Source organism: Lepidochelys olivacea, assembly GCF_965140295.1.
Source record: "Lepidochelys olivacea isolate rLepOli2 genome assembly, chromosome: 8".
In the NCBI taxonomy this organism is placed as follows: Eukaryota; Metazoa; Chordata; order Testudines; family Cheloniidae; genus Lepidochelys; species Lepidochelys olivacea.
In genome coordinates, this window is record NC_140418.1 from 106051210 (window position 1) to 106067335 (window position 16126).

The window sequence follows — 16126 nt, forward strand, 5'->3', positions numbered from 1 at the left end:
GGCCCAGGAGAGGGCCGTCACTTCCGCTGTGGGGGGGCGGGCGCTTCGGTCCGAGGGTGGGGCTGCGATCTCCTCAGCGCGTCCGAGCATGGGGGCCAGGGAGCTGGACTATACCATCGAGCTGCCGCCGGGGGGCTGGCCGGGTACGGGGCTGGCCGGGGGGTGGGGTCCCCAGGGTCCTCGCGGGCGCGGCGGGTCCGGGGGGCGGCGCGTGTCCGAGGCCCTGCGGGGAGGAGTGAGGTGGGGGGGGGCAGGGCGAGGTCGGGGGGGGTGGGTGTCTGATGCCCTGGGGGGAAGAGGTGGGGGGGGGACAGGGTGAGGTGAGGGGCGTGGGTGTCTGATGCCCTGGGGGGAAGAGGTGGGGGGGGGACAGGGTGAGGTGAGGGGCGTGGGTGTCTGATGCCCTGGGGGGGAAGAGGTGGGGGGGGACAGGGTGAGGTCGGGGGGGGTGGGTGTCTGATGCCCTGGGGGAAGAGGTGGGGGGGACAGGGTGAGGTCGGGGGGGTGGGTGTCTGATGCCCTGGGGGGAAGAGGTGGGGGGGACAGGGTGAGGTCGGGGGGGGTGGGTGTCTGATGCCCTGGGGGAAGAGGTGGGGGAGGGACAGGGTGAGGTCGGGGGGGGTGGGTGTCTGATGCCCTGGGGGGAAGAGGTGGGGGGGGGACAGGGTGAGGTGAGGGGCGTGGGTGTCTGATGCCCTGGGGGGAAGAGGTGGGGGGGGACAGGGTGAGGTGAGGGGCGTGGGTGTCTGATGCCCTGGGGGGAAGAGGTGGGGGGGGACAGGGTGAGGTGAGGGGCGTGGGTGTCTGATGCCCTGGGGGGAAGAGGTGGGGGGGGACAGGGTGAGGTGAGGGGCGTGGGTGTCTGATGCCCTGGGGGGAAGAGGTGGGGGGGGACAGGGTGAGGTGAGGGGCGTGGGTGTCTGATGCCCTGGGGGGAAGAGGTGGGGGGGGACAGGGTGAGGTGAGGGGCGTGGGTGTCTGATGCCCTGGGGGGAAGAGGTGGGGGGGACAGGGTGAGGTGAGGGGCGTGGGTGTCTGATGCCCTGGGGGAAGAGGTGGGGGGGGGACAGGGTGAGGTGAGGGGCGTGGGTGTCTGATGCCCTGGGGGGAAGAGGTGGGGGGGGACAGGGTGAGGTGAGGGGCGTGGGTGTCTGATGCCCTGGGGGGAAGAGGTGGGGGGGGACAGGGTGAGGTGAGGGGCGTGGGTGTCTGATGCCCCGGGGGGAAGAGGCGGGGGGCGGACAGGGTGAGGTGAGGGGCGTGGGTGTCTGATGCCCCGGGGGGAAGAGGTGGGGGGGACAGGGTGAGGTGAGGGGCGTGGGTGTCTGATGCCCTGGGGGGAAGAGGTGGGGGGGGACAGGGTGAGGTGAGGGGCGTGGGTGTCTGATGCCCTGGGGGGGAAGAGGTGGGGGGGACAGGGTGAGGTGAGGGGCGTGGGTGTCTGATGCCCCGGGGGGAAGAGGTGGGGGGGACAGGGTGAGGTGAGGGGCGTGGGTGTCTGATGCCCTGGGGGGAAGAGGTGGGGGGGGACAGGGTGAGGTGAGGGGCGTGGGTGTCTGATGCCCTGGGGGGGAAGAGGTGGGGGGGGACAGGGCGAGGTCGGGGGGGTGGGTGTCTGATGCCCCGGGGGGAAGAGGTGGGGGGGGCAGGGCGAGGTCGGGGGGGGTGGGTGTCTGATGCCCTGGGGGGAAGAGGTGGGAGGGGACAGGGCGAGGTCGGGGGGGGTGGGTGTCTGATGCCCCGGGGGGAAGAGGTGGGGGGGCAGGGCGAGGTCGGGGGGGTGGGTGTCTGATGCCCTGGGGGGAAGAGGTTGGGGGGGGACAGGGCGAGGTCGGGGGGGTGGGTGTCTGATGCCCTGGGGGGAAGAGGTGGGGGGGACAGGGTGAGGTGAGGGGCGTGGGTGTCTGATGCCCTGGGGGGAAGAGGTGGGGGGGGACAGGGTGAGGTGAGGGGCGTGGGTGTCTGATGCCCTGGGGGGGAAGAGGTGGGGGGGGACAGGGTGAGGTGAGGGGCGTGGGTGTCTGATGCCCCGGGGGGAAGAGGCGGGGGGCGGACAGGGTGAGGTGAGGGGCGTGGGTGTCTGATGCCCCGGGGGAAGAGGTGGGGGGGACAGGGTGAGGTGAGGGGCGTGGGTGTCTGATGCCCTGGGGGGAAGAGGTGGGGGGGGACAGGGTGAGGTGAGGGGCGTGGGTGTCTGATGCCCTGGGGGGGAAGAGGTGGGGGGGGACAGGGCGAGGTCGGGGGGGTGGGTGTCTGATGCCCCGGGGGGAAGAGGTGGGGGGGGCAGGGCGAGGTCGGGGGGGGTGGGTGTCTGATGCCCTGGGGGGAAGAGGTGGGAGGGGACAGGGCGAGGTCGGGGGGGGTGGGTGTCTGATGCCCCGGGGGGAAGAGGTGGGGGGGCAGGGCGAGGTCGGGGGGGTGGGTGTCTGATGCCCTGGGGGGAAGAGGTTGGGGGGGGACAGGGCGAGGTCGGGGGGGTGGGTGTCTGATGCCCTGGGGGGAAGAGGTGGGGGGGGACAGGGTGAGGTGAGGGGCGTGGGTGTCTGATGCCCTGGGGGGAAGAGGTGGGGGGGGGACAGGGTGAGGTGAGGGGCGTGGGTGTCTGATGCCCTGGGGGGAAGAGGTTGGGGGGGGACAGGGCGAGGTCGGGGGGGTGGGTGTCTGATGCCCTGGGGGGAAGAGGTGGGGGGGACAGGGTGAGGTCGGGGGGGGTGGGTGTCTGATGCCCTGGGGGAAGAGGTGGGGGGGGGACAGGGTGAGGTGAGGGGCGTCGGTGTCTGATGCCCTGGGGGGAAGAGGTGGGGGGGGGACAGGGTGAGGTGAGGGGCGTGGGTGTCTGATGCCCTGGGGGGGAAGAGGTGGGGGGGGACAGGGTGAGGTGAGGGGCGTGGGTGTCTGATGCCCTGGGGGGAAGAGGTGGGGGGGGACAGGGTGAGGTGAGGGGCGTGGGTGTCTGATGCCCTGGGGGAAGAGGTGCGGGGGGACAGGGTGAGGTGAGGGGCGTGGGTGTCTGATGCCCTGGGGGGGAAGAGGTGGGGGGGGACAGGGTGAGGTGAGGGGCGTGGGTGTCTGATGCCCCGGGGGGAAGAGGCGGGGGGCGGACAGGGTGAGGTGAGGGGCGTGGGTGTCTGATGCCCCGGGGGGAAGAGGTGGGGGGGACAGGGTGAGGTGAGGGGCGTGGGTGTCTGATGCCCTGGGGGGAAGAGGTGGGGGGGGACAGGGTGAGGTGAGGGTCGTGGGTGTCTGATGCCCTGGGGGGTAAGAGGTGGGGGGGGACAGGGCGAGGTCGGGGGGGTGGGTGTCTGATGCCCCGGGGGGAAGAGGTGGGGGGGGCAGGGCGAGGTCGGGGGGGGTGGGTGTCTGATGCCCTGGGGGGAAGAGGTGGGAGGGGACAGGGCGAGGTCGGGGGGGGGTGGGTGTCTGATGCCCCTGGGGGAAGAGGTGGGGGGGGGCAGGGCGAGGTCGGGGGGGGTGGGTGTCTGATGCCCTGGGGGGAAGAGGTTGGGGGGGGACAGGGCGAGGTCGGGGGGGTGGGTGTCTGATGCCCTGGGGGGAAGAGGTGGGGGGGGACAGGGTGAGGTGAGGGGCGTGGGTGTCTGATGCCCTGGGGGGAAGAGGTGGGGGGGGACAGGGTGAGGTGAGGGGCGTGGGTGTCTGATGCCCTGGGGGGAAGAGGTTGGGGGGGGACAGGGCGAGGTCGGGGGGGTGGGTGTCTGATGCCCTGGGGGGAAGAGGTGGGGGGGACAGGGTAAGGTCGGGGGGGTGGGTGTCTGATGCCCTGGGGGAAGAGGTGGGGGGGGGACAGGGTGAGGTGAGGGGCGTGGGTGTCTGATGCCCTGGGGGGGAAGAGGTGGGGGGGGACAGGGTGAGGTGAGGGGCGTGGGTGTCTGATGCCCTGGGGGGAAGAGGTGGGGGGGGGACAGGGTGAGGTGAGGGGCGTGGGTGTCTGATGCCCTGGGGGAAGAGGTGGGGGGGGGACAGGGTGAGGTGAGGGGCGTGGGTGTCTGATGCCCTGGGGGGGAAGAGGTGGGGGGGGGACAGGGTGAGGTGAGGGGCGTGGGTGTCTGATGCCCTGGGGGGGAAGAGGCGGGGGGGGGACAGGGTGAGGTGAGGGGCGTGGGTGTCTGATGCCCCGGGGGGAAGAGGCGGGGGGCGGACAGGGTGAGGTGAGGGGCGTGGGTGTCTGATGCCCCGGGGGGAAGAGGTGGGGGGGACAGGGTGAGGTGAGGGGCGTGGGTGTCTGATGCCCTGGGGGGAAGAGGTGGGGGGGGACAGGGTGAGGTGAGGGTCGTGGGTGTCTGATGCCCTAGGGGGGAAGAGGTGGGGGGGGACAGGGCGAGGTCGGGGGGGGTGGGTGTCTGATGCCCTGGGGGGAAGAGGTGGGAGGGGACAGGGCGAGGTCGGGGGGGGGTGGGTGTCTGATGCCCCGGGGGGAAGAGGTGGGGGGGGCAGGGCGAGGTCGGGGGGGGTGGGTGTCTGATGCCCTGGGGGGAAGAGGTGGGAGGGGACAGGGTGAGGTCGGGGGGGTGGGTGTCTGATGCCCTGGGGGGAAGAGGTGGGGGGGGACAGGGCAAAGTGGAGGGGGTCTGATGCCAGGGCGGACAGGGTGAGGTGAGGGGGGGGTCTGATGTCCCAGGAGGAATAGGTTAGGGGAGGCAGGTGTCTGATGCCCCGGGGGGAAGAGGTGGGGGGGGGGGACAGGGTGAGGTGAGGGGCGTGTGTGTCTGATGCCCTGGGGGGAAGAGGTGGGGGGGGACAGGGCGAGGTCGGGGGGGTGGGTGTCTGATGCCCTGGGGGGAAGAGGTGGGGGGGGACAGGGCACAGTGGAGGGGGTCTGATGCCAGGGCGGACAGGGTGAGGTGAGGGGGGGGTCTGATGTCCCAGGAGGAATAGGTGAGGGGAGGCAGGTGTCTGATGCCCCGGGGGGAAGAGGTGGGAGGGGACAGGGCGAGGTCGGGGGGGGTGGGTGTCTGATGCCCTGGGGGGAAGAGGTGGGGGGGGACAGGGTGAGGTCGGGGGGGTGGGTGTCTGATGCCCTGGGGGGAAGAGGTGGGGGGGGACAGGGCAAAGTGGAGGGGGTCTGATGCCAGGGCGGACAGGGTGAGGTGAGGGGGGGGTCTGATGTCCCAGGAGGAATAGGTTAGGGGAGGCAGGTGTCTGATGCCCCGGGGGGAAGAGGTGGGGGGGGGACAGGGTGAGGTGAGGGGCGTGGGTGTCTGATGCCCTGGAGGGGAAGAGGTGGGGGGGGACAGGGTGAGGTGAGGGGCGTGGGTGTCTGATGCCCCGGGGGTAAGAGGTGGGGGGCGGACAGGGTGAGGTGAGGGGCGTGAGTGTCTGATGCCCTGGGGGGGAAGAGGTGGGGGGGGACAGGGTGAGGTGAGGGGCGTGGGTGTCTGATGCCCCGGGGGGAAGAGGCGGGGGGCGGACAGGGTGAGGTGAGGGGCGTGGGTGTCTGATGCCCTGGGGGGGAAGAGGTGGGGGGGGACAGGGTGAGGTGAGGGGCGTGGGTGTCTGATGCCCCGGGGGGAAGAGGTGGGGGGCGCACAGGGTGAGGTGAGGGGCGTGGGTGTCTGATGCCCTGGGGGGAAGAGGTGGGGGGGGACAGGGTGAGGTGAGGGGCGTGGGTGTCTGATGCCCTGGGGGGGGACAGGGCAAAGTGGAGGGGGTCTGATGCCAGGGGGGACAGGGTGAGGTGAGGGGGGGGTCTGATGTCCCAGGAGGAATAGCTGAGGGGAGGCAGGTGTCTGATGCCCCGGGGGGAAGAGGTGGGGGGGACAGGGTGAGGTGAGGGGCGTGGGTGTCTGATGCCCTGGGGGGAAGAGGTGGGGGGGGACAGGGTGAGGTGAGGGGCGTGAGTGTCTGATGCCCTGGGGGGGAAGAGGTGGGGGGGGACAGGGTGAGGTGAGGGGCGTGGGTGTCTGATGCCCCGGGGGGAAGAGGTGGGGGGCGCACAGAGTGAGGTGAGGGGCGTGGGTGTCTGATGCCCTGGGGGGAAGAGGTGGGGGGGGACAGGGCAAAGTGGAGGGGGTCTGATGCCAGGGCGGACAGGGTGAGGTGAGGGGGGGGTCTGATGTCCCAGGAGGAATAGGTTAGGGGAGGCAGGTGTCTGATGCCCCGGGGGGAAGAGGTGGGGGGGGGGACAGGGTGAGGTGAGGGGCGTGGGTGTCTGATGCCCTGGGGGGGAAGAGGTGGGGGGGGGACAGGGTGAGGTGAGGGGCGTGAGTGTCTGATGCCCTGGGGGGGAAGAGGTGGGGGGGGACAGGGTGAGGTGAGGGGCGTGGGTGTCTGATGCCCCGGGGGGAAGAGGCGGGGGGCGGACAGGGTGAGGTGAGGGGCGTGGGTGTCTGATGCCCTGGGGGGAAGAGGTGGGGGGGGACAGGGTGAGGTGAGGGGTGTGGGTGTCTGATGCCCCGGGGGGAAGAGGTGGGGGGGACAGGGTGAGGTGAGGGGTGTGGGTGTCTGATGCCCTGGGGGGAAGAGGTGGGGGGGGACAGGGTGAGGTGAGGGGCGTGGGTGTCTGATGCCCTGGGGGGAAGAGGTGGGGGGGGACAGGGTGAGGTGAGGGGCCTGGGTGTCTGATGCCCTGGGGGGAAGAGGTGGGGGGCGGACAGGGTGAGGTGAGGGGCGTGGGTGTCTGATGCCCTGGGGGAAGAGGTGGGGGGGGGACAGGGTGAGGTGAGGGGTGTGGGTGTCTGATGCCCTGGGGGGAAGAGGTGGGGGGGGACAGGGTGAGGTGAAGGGCGTGGGTGTCTGATGCCCTGGGGGGAAGAGGTGGGGGGCGGACAGGGTGAGGTGAGGGGCGTGGGTGTCTGATGCCCCGGGGGGAAGAGGTGGGGGAGCAGGGCGAGGTGAGGGGGTGTCTGATGCCCCGGGGGGAAGAGGTGGGGGAGCAGGGCGAGGTGAGGGGGTGTCTGATGCCCCGGGGGGAAGAGGTGGGGGGACAGGGCAAAGTGGAGGGGGTCTGATGCCAGGGGGGACAGCGTGAGGTGAGGGGGGGGTCTGATGTCCCAGGAGGAATAGGTGAGGGGAGGCAGGTGTCTGATGCCCTGGGGTGGAAGAGGTGGGGGGGGACAGGGTGAGGTGAGGGGCGTGAGTGTCTGATGCCCTGGGGGGGAAGAGGTGGGGGGGGACAGGGTGAGGTGAGGGGCGTGGGTGTCTGATGCCCCGGGGGGAAGAGGCGGGGGGCGGACAGGGTGAGGTGAGGGGCGTGGGTGTCTGATGCCCTGGGGGGACGAGGTGGGGGGGGACAGGGCAAAGTGGAGGGGGTCTGATGCCAGGGGGGACAGGGTGAGGTGAGGGGGGGGTCTGATGTCCCAGGAGGAATAGGTTAGGGGAGGCAGGTGTCTGATGCCCCGGGGGGAAGAGGTGGGGGGGACAGGGTGAGGTGAGGGGCGTGGGTGTCTGATGCCCTGGGGGGAAGAGGTGGGGGGGACAGGGTGAGGTGAGGGGCGTGGGTGTCTGATGCCCTGGGGGGAAGAGGTGGGGGGGGGACAGGGTGAGGTGAGGGGCGTGGGTGTCTGATGCCCTGGGGGGAAGAGGTGGGGGGCGGACAGGGTGAGGTGAGGGGCGTGGGTGTCTGATGCCCCGGGGGGAAGAGGTGGGGGGACAGGGCGAGGTGAGGGGGTGTCTGATGCCCCGGGGGGAAGAGGTGGGGGAGCAGGGCGAGGTGAGGGGGTGTCTGATGCCCCGGGGGGAAGAGGTGGGGGGACAGGGCAAAGTGGAGGGGGTCTGATGCCAGGGGGGACAGCGTGAGGTGAGGGGGGGGTCTGATGTCCCAGGAGGAATAGGTGAGGGGAGGCAGGTGTCTGATGCCCCGGGAGGAGGGGTGCGAGTGTTTGATGTCCTCAGGGGCTGTGCAGTGTTGTCCCTAGTAGCCTAGGGGGCTTAGCCTCAGGGGTGTTGCTGTTGCAGGATTTGCCCTTAACCCTTCTATCTTACATTCCTGTTAGCAAAATAATCCTGTTTGGATACTGGGCTGTGCTCCCTGGTGGCTTCAGGGAGAGCTGGGTTTACACAGGGCTCCCACCTCCTTTAAATCACTTCCTCTGTTGTGCCTTATCACTTTAGATAAGCTATTACCAGCAGGACAGTGGGGTGGGAGGAGGTATTGTTTCATATTCTCTGTGTGTATATAAAGTCTGCTGCAGTTTCCAGGGTATGCATCCGATGAAGTGAGCTGTAGCTCACGAAAGCTCATGCTCAAATAAATTGGTTAGTCTCTAAGGTGCCACAAGTCCTCCTTTTCTTTGTGCCTGGGAGTGTTAATCAGAAACAGTTATTTGTGGCAGAATGGTCTGTGTATGGAAACAACACTGGGCAGGGCCAGACTGTCACCTGTAAGCTTATTGCCATAGCCCAGGTCCTTCTCCAGCTGGTGTCTGTCACTCTCATTCCACTGCATCTGATATTAGGTTGGAAAATCTTTGCGGCAACTACCATCTCTTTTTATGTCTCTTTAAAGGACCGAGAGCTCTATTGGGGTAGCTTAAAAACAAGACAAAACTAATATCTTTGGGGCTTGTCTACACATAGAGTTATTCCTGATTAACTCCTCATGTAAACACTCTTATTTTGTTCCTTGTTCCTGTTTAGTTTAACGCACTTTCAAAGGATCAGAGCTAACTCCATGTGTAGACAAGCCTTAAGTAACCAACTGAGCTGGAAAGATTTTTTTTAATGCAAATGTAAACTTGTCCAAAAATCAGTGAGCCTGTTTCCCTCCACATACGGTGATGGAAAAACCTGCCATTTGCCACTGGTAAATGGATTTTTTTGAACCCTGAATTTTAGAAACATTTATAATGTGAGCTTCTAGTTTTTAGCATCTTTACCCCCTTATTTGTGTCCTACCTTGGCCTGTAGCCTTTTGTCTTTCTTTACACTAGAAGTTGTTCGGGGCAAGATTTGTCATTTATGTTTGGTACTGTGCCCAGTACAATAGGGCCCCAGTCTTGATTGTATTGTACCACAAATAATACGGCAATCCTAGCTGATAACTGGATTCCTTCCGCATCCTATCAGCACAATAGCTGCACTACAGGCTCGGGGGTGGGTTAAACCCACTATCCTTATTAACTAGTTTGGTCGCAATTTCGCTCTGACTCTAGTGGACTGAAGGGCAGTTTCATTTTTAAAAATCTTCTGGTTTATTTCAGACACTAGTCCAGAGAGGGGAAATGCAAATAACCTGCCTGTGGTAATTCTGCTGGGGTGGGCTGGCTGCCGTGATAGACACCTGGCGAAATACAGCACCATCTACCATCAGAAGGTGAGTGCATCATTCATCTTTCTATGCCAATATAAAGCTGTAGCAAGGCTACCTGAGGAATTTTCTCCCCTGCACTCTGGTGAAAAGACCTTACCCCTTCTTATGACTCCAGAGAAGCCCTAGAAGAAAGTGTTGGGCTTATTTTTGTGTGAAAGCTCCTTGGATGTTCAAGTAGCATGTTGACATTCTCTGCACGCTGTCTTTAAGACCCTGGTTATGTGTACAACAGAGGCAGGAAGTGCTTCCTAAAAGGAATTATTTTTTGCCTTTTTTCAAAGTTTCTGAAGTCTTAAAGATTTGAAAACCAGTATAAATCTTTGTCCTCCGTTTATCCACAGAACATGTATAACATGGGCAGTGAGTACAGGCTGCATACATCTGTACAGACCTGGCAGGGCCAACTTTAAGGGTCAAAGGCAAGTTCAACCATGGCTTATTCAGCCTCTGGCCTTTCTTCTGAGACTAACAAGTGTGCTGGTTATTGATAGCTTTTGTGATCAGGTTGCCTGGCTACTGGGGATTGATTTAATGCCCCTAAACTCATTTCACACAATTTATGGAACAGCCATCAGATGGTAACAATGTTCAGTCATTACCAACCTGGACAGGATTTGGTATAGTGACCTAGAAATGGAAGTTTCTGACAGTGTCTGTCTCATTTTCAGTCCCCTTTTAAAATATGTTGCTTTGCTGGTCTATGGAATGATGGAAAATGCATGGCTTTTGGACCTAATGGAATCTAGGCCCATTATTTCTCATCTCTTTCGCAATATGTGAGAATGGACTTTGTTTTGGTTCCAAATTTTTTACAAAGATAGATGCCAAAGTTCTACTTGGAATACTACCCAGCATGACTGCCTCACATGCCCTCCTCTGAACTGTTAATGTTTAACCTGACGTGAGATCATATATTAAAGTGTGTTCTAGTACAGAATGACTTGTGACTGGATGTCTCAGGATTGGTAACAGCATTTCACTGCTCAGTTGCAACTGGCCACAGCATTCCGCAACTGCTCAGTATCCTATATGAAATGCATTTGGTGTCTCAGTCCCGTTGCCGGAAAGGTAGGTGTCTGCATTCTAAAATACACAGTTTCATTTAGTCCTACCTAGTTCCCTTTTTAGCAACCCTAACAGAGACTCTAAGGATGGAATGAGCCATGGAGAATGAACGCCCTTCTGACCCTTATATGATTAATATTTAGCACTTTACAAGGATTAAGCCACACAACTGTGTCTGGGAGAAAAATTTCCATTGCCATTTTAATGGAAAATTGGGTTTTTGACTAATTTTTTACTCTCTGTGGATTTTTTTTATTATATCAAACACCCAAAATCAGAACATTTGATTTGCATGTGGTGCCATATGAGGGTTGTAGTTTTTATGTCATGTACTTATTTTCCTCTGTGGGCTGAACTCCCCAGCTAGACTGCACCTGCCGCATGCTGCTTTCCAGATAGATAGTTTCAGTGAAACCACTATCCCAGCTGTATTTATTCATACAATGAGTAAAAGTTTCAAATCATAAGGTGTTGGAGGGTTGACGAGATGCGGGAGGCTTTTGGGAGGGTTTGTTTTCTGGTGTGCTTAGCTGCAATTACTTGAGTGATTATGTTACCTTGGCTTTTTTATTATTATTGGGTTTTATTTCCCTAATTCCAAGATCTCTTAAATGAACTTTTTGAATCTTTACAAATGAAGCTGAAGCCATAGGGTGGTTATGGACTCAGAAACTGAAGGGGGAGGGTACACCTGATAATTATCATGGTTTTGTGTTCTGCGATGCCAAGTGGGAGACCCCAGCTCCCCTGCCAGCCTCATGCTTTGTGTGGGTGGGAAGCCCAGTGGAGGCAGCATGCTCAGCCAGTGGGAAAAGATGGATAATGCGGTACTTTTTATTGCCATGGGGCCATCAGGCACCCCTGCTGGTCTACTGAGGATTGTTGACATGCTGCCGTGGGACACTTGGCAAGTCCTCCTTGGCCAGAAGGAGGATGGGCAGGATGCAGACCCTTGAGGGTAGGAAATCCAGGGGAAGTGAAGGGATGTGTAGGGTTCTAATAGGGATGTGGGTGGACCTTCCTTCCTCTAGGAAGTATGAATGCAAAACCCAGATGCTTTTAAATCTATTAGAATAGGTGAAGATTTCTTCCTCCCTTCTCCCCAATCTCCTCTGAACATAGCTGTTTGAATGCCTTTTCTCTGCATTTCTCAAGCAGAAATGCCAATAAATGCCTTTGCTGAGCTAATGTAAAAGATGGAGTGCTACTACAGCTAGCATTTATATAGAAACTTCTGTGGGGGCCCATTGCTTCAGCACCTGGGTGCCTGACATCATTAAAACCTACCATTAGTAAAGAGTAATACAGTGCATATATCTAAATGTGGGGGCTTCGCTATGTAGCCAAGCGCCCTAAGCTCTTTGGTACATGGTTCCGCTTATTAACAGTTCCTCAGTTACCAGCAAAAGCTGCCGTTATCCGTCAGTTGGTAATAAGTGGAAAGCAACTTTGCAGGGTTGCAGCCAGGGAATGAAACACTGGGATAGATCTTCCCTGCATGTGGGCAGGGCAGCAGCAGAGAGGGGGCTGCAGCACAGATGTGGGGGCTTTCTACAGGGAATGGGGCACGGAGGGTCTCTCTCCTTGAATTCCCTGTGGGTTGGGGTTCAGCATGTCCTAGTGCTTCCTTCCCTGGGTGCAGGGAGAGGTACTGTGCAGCTCTGGTGTCTGGGCTGCATCCCCCACTCCTTCCCTGCCCACAGCCCCTTACCTCCTGTGCTGACCCTGGACACAGGTAGGTTTTCAGGGCACTGCCCTAGAAGGAAGCACAAGGACAGGGTGAGTGCTGGCTGGAGGCAGGTTTGCAGGGCTGCAGTGAGGGAAGGTATGTCCCAGCACTTCCTTCCCTGGCTGCAACCTTGCAAACCTGCCTCCAGTTGGGGTCTTTCTTCTAAAACATGTTGTTAATAATCAGCATGGTATTACCAATATCCAAATCCCATTAACATTAAAGTCAATGGAACGCGATTGGTTCTTGGCCAAATGTTGCTATTAACCAGAAGTTGTCAATATCAAGGTGGCTTTTAAGTGGAATCTACTGTGACACCCCCATCTCTCCCCCATCTGATCAAATAGTTATAAGTTAGCAAGCTTCAAAAAAGGCCACCCATAAAAATGGCTTCTATAGAGGATCTTGGCTGGGATAAGTATTACCTTGTCCTGATGCTACTGGGCCCAAATGATCACCAGCCAGGGACGGGAGGAAATTCCTTCTTCTTCACCAATGTTGTGGATGATGTTATACTAAAGATACACTAATGGTGAGCCAGCCCTGGCCAATTCCTAATTCAGGAAGAGGGGACCATTGCTCTTTCCTACAGGGCAAGTGCTATGAACACAGTGGCAGATTAGGATCCTGAAGGAGCTTGCCTTTCTATGTAACATACAGCCCTTGATGGGTCTCTCTCTCTGTTCCTCCCAGGGGTGCACAGTTATCCGCTACACAGCTCCATGGAAGATGGTGTTTTTCGCAGACAGCTTTGGCATCAGGTCCCTCCAGACCCAAGCTAGAAAGCTCCTGGAGCTGCTCTTTGACTATAAAATTGAAAAGAAACCCCTGCTGTTTCATGTGTTCAGCAATGGCGGGGTCATGCTTTACCGCTACATCCTAGAGCTTATCCACATGCACGGGCAATTCAGCAACCTCAAGGTGGTGGGCACCATTTTTGATAGCTCCCCGGGCAGAAGAAACTTGACGGGGACTCTGCGTGCCTTGGCAGTTGTCTTGGGATCAACTAACGTGCTGCTCAAGTATTGCCTCCTGCTTGTCTTCGCCATCCTGGTGGTGGTGCTGCGGATCCTGATGTATCCAGTGACTCGCTTCTTCCATGAGATCCATTATGACGCCCTGCTGAAGGGGCCTTCGAGGTGGCCCGAGCTCTACCTCTACTCCAAGGGTGACAGAATCATCCTGGCCAGTGACATAGAGCACATGATCGAGGCCCGGCGGCAGCACAATGTTGCAGTGAGAGCTGTGGACTTCTCAGACTCTGCTCATGTGAGTCACTTGCTGGCATATCCCTCCTATTACATGAGCCTCTGCACCTCTTTCATGTATGACTGCGCTGGACGTGCGTAGTGTTCACCAAGGCAGAGATAGCAAGTGCCTGTGTAAAGACCCCCAGCAGATGCTCCCTCTTCACTGGGATCATACCAGAAACAAACTGTGCTCTCTGTCTCTTTCTTCAGCATATCTCTGCTCATAATAAAATCCTGATTCACCAAGGGCAAGTTATGCCTGACTAATCTAATTGCCTTCTATGACAAGATAACTAGCCCTGTGGAAGAGGGGAAAGCGGTGGACGTGTTGTTCCTTGACTTTAGCAAAGCTTTTGACACAGTCTCCCATAGTATTCTTGCCAGAAAGTTAAAGTAGTATGGGCTGGATGAATGGACTATAAGGTGGATAGAAAGTTGGCTAGATTGTCAGACTCAACGGGTAGTGATCAATGGCTCCATGTCTAGTTGGCAGCCAGTATCAAGAGGAGTGCCTCAAGGGTCGGTCCTCGGGCTGGTTTTGTTCAATATCTTCATAAATGATCTGGAGGATGGTGTGGATTGCACCCTCAGCAAGTTTGCAGGTGACACTAAACTGGGAGGAGAGGTAGATATGCTGGAGAGTAGGGATAGGATACAGAGGGCCCTAGACAAATTAGAGGACTGGGCCAAAAGAAATCTGATGAGGTTCAACAAGGACAAGTGCAGAGTCCTGCACTTAGGACGGAAGAACCCCATGCACCGCTACAGACTAGGGACCGAATGGCTAGGCAGCAGTCCTACAGAAAAGGACCTAAGGGTTACAGTGGACGAGAAGCTGGATATGAGTCAACAGTGTGCCCTTGTTGCCAAGAAGGCCAATGGCATTTTGGGATGTATATGTAGGGGCATTGCCAGCAGATCGAGGGACGTGATCGTTCCCCTCTATTCAACATTGGTGAGGCCTCATCTGGAGTACTGTGTCCAGTTTTGGGCCCCACACTACAAGAAGGATGTGGAAAAATTGGAAAGAGTCCTGCGGAGGGCAACAAAAATGATTAGGAGACTGGAACACATGACGTATGAGGAGAGGCTGAGGGAACTGGGATTGTTTAGTCTGCGGAAGAGAAGAATGAGGGGGGATTTGATAGCTGCTTTCAACTACCTGAAAGGGGGTTCCAAAGAGGATGGCTCTAGACTGTTCTCAGCGGTAGCAGATGACAGAACAAGCAGTAATGGTCTCAAGTTGCATTGGGGGAGATTTAGGTTGGATATTAGGAAAAACTTTTTCACTAGGAGGGTGGTGAAACACTGGAATGCGTTACCTAGGGAGGTGGTGGAATTTCTTTCCTTAGAAATTTTTAAGGTCAGGCTTGACAAAGCCCTGGCTGGGATGATTTAGTTGGGGATTGGTCCTGCTTTGATGAGGGGGTTGGACTAGATGACCTCCTGAGGTCTCTTCCAACCCTGATATTCTGTGATTCCACCACCCTTCCCCAGAGCTTGGAGACACAGAATTGCTGATTTCTAGGCATCTAGTACACAGCTGGATGTCTGAAGCCTCCAAATCGGTTGTTGGGCTGGTCGGAGGTGATGGTGCTAAGTAGAGTCAAGAGAGTCTAAATTAATATAACTTACATAATAGGGGTAAAATCCTGTCCCTGCTGAAGACAATGGGAGGGTTGCCAGGAGCTTTCATGGGGGTGGGCTTTCACCATAGGAGGCCAGAGAAAGGAGTGAATTAATGTGACTGGGGAGCACTACATCCCCCTTCTTATACCCTCTTTCCCCTTTCCCTGCTGCCCTCCACTTCGTAGTTCTGGGCGTGTAACTTACGTCACCATCCATGCTCCATCTTGTTACACTGGAGCAATTCTGTGGTGTCCCTAGCAGCCAGGGCTCTCCGCTTAGCCTAGGTTTTTTTTTTTTTTCTCTGCTGCTTCCTCCAGCCCACCGTTGAGTCAGCTGAAGCTCTGCAGTGTCACCTCATTCTCCCACTCCCCCCACTCTTCTATTTACACCCCTCTGCTCTCAGCTGTGCATATAGTCACATTGACGAGGACAGAATGAGACTCTTGGCAGAGTCTTTAATAGGGCAGACCAATGCAGGTCCCTCTCTGTCTGCGCCCTCAAGGCACTGCACCTCAACCCTACTCCTAGCTGGAGATCAGCTACAGCAATCAAACACAGTGTCTCCGAAAGCCCAGTGTAGGTAACTGCACCCCAATGTGTCAGCCTGGTTCTATTTAATAGGGGCTGGGGCAGAATGGCCAAGGGGCTGCTCCCTTGCTGGATGGCTCAAATCCCTGTAGCTGAGTTAATTTAAAGCTTTATCTGTGAAATATCTAACATGTCTCAGTGTCTGGTCTTTGTTCCTCTCCCCTGACGCTTCCCTCTCATTGTTGAAATCATTGGGTGAGTAGCTGTGTGTTGCTGTGTAGATTTACCAGTCTGTTAAGGTGTGTGCCCAGGAGTGCAGGGCGGTCACTTTGAGTATCTGTAACCCCGAGTTCTATCTCACCTCCTGTGCCCAAATTTCCTGGGTCTTTCAGAAACTGCTTTCTCTTTGATCCTCTAGGGGAGAGCCTTCATTACCAACTAGCATCATTGCTCACATTCCAGAAGATTTGTAGACTAATCTACACACGCGAACACTTCAGAGTGTGTTGCTTACTCCCTGTACAGACATGTTTGATGGGATGAGCCAAGCTAGAAAACATCCTGTTCGGGTTTTCTTCTGTGGAGGGGGAGTGAGGGGTTAAAGTAGGGGAAGGACTATACTACAATATACGAAGGTTGAATTGGTTGAATTCTAACTGA

The 16126-nt window shown here is 58.5% G+C and overlaps 1 protein-coding gene across 2 annotated transcripts; it reads left to right on the top strand.

The window, feature by feature from the left end:
- Positions 1 to 38: 38 nt before the first annotated feature.
- TMEM53 (transmembrane protein 53) lies at positions 39 to 13561 on the top strand. Of its 2 annotated transcripts, XM_084637925.1 has the most exons (3): positions 39 to 143; positions 9156 to 9268; positions 12753 to 13561. In XM_084637925.1, the coding sequence occupies exons 1-3, from the start codon at positions 89 to 91 to the stop codon at positions 13407 to 13409; spliced, it is 825 nt and encodes a 274-aa protein (XP_084494051.1). In that variant the 5' UTR covers positions 39 to 88; the 3' UTR covers positions 13410 to 13561. The 2 variants fall into 2 exon arrangements, with proteins under 2 accessions (XP_084494051.1, XP_084494052.1); XM_084637926.1 differs by lacking the exons at positions 39 to 143; positions 9156 to 9268 and adding an exon at positions 10139 to 10333.
- The last annotated feature ends 2565 nt before the right edge of the window (positions 13562 to 16126 follow it).

Excerpts from the sequence above, each read along its gene's own strand:
- TMEM53 (XM_084637925.1), top strand. The coding sequence starts at position 89 with ATGGGGGCCAGGGAGCTGGACTATACCATCGAGCTGCCGCCGGGGGGC. Across the intron at positions 144-9,155 it reads GCCGCCGGGGGGCTGGCCGG|ACACTAGTCCAGAGAGGGGA; the intron begins GTACGGGGCTGG and ends GGTTTATTTCAG. Across the intron at positions 9,269-12,752 it reads GCACCATCTACCATCAGAAG|GGGTGCACAGTTATCCGCTA; the intron begins GTGAGTGCATCA and ends TGTTCCTCCCAG.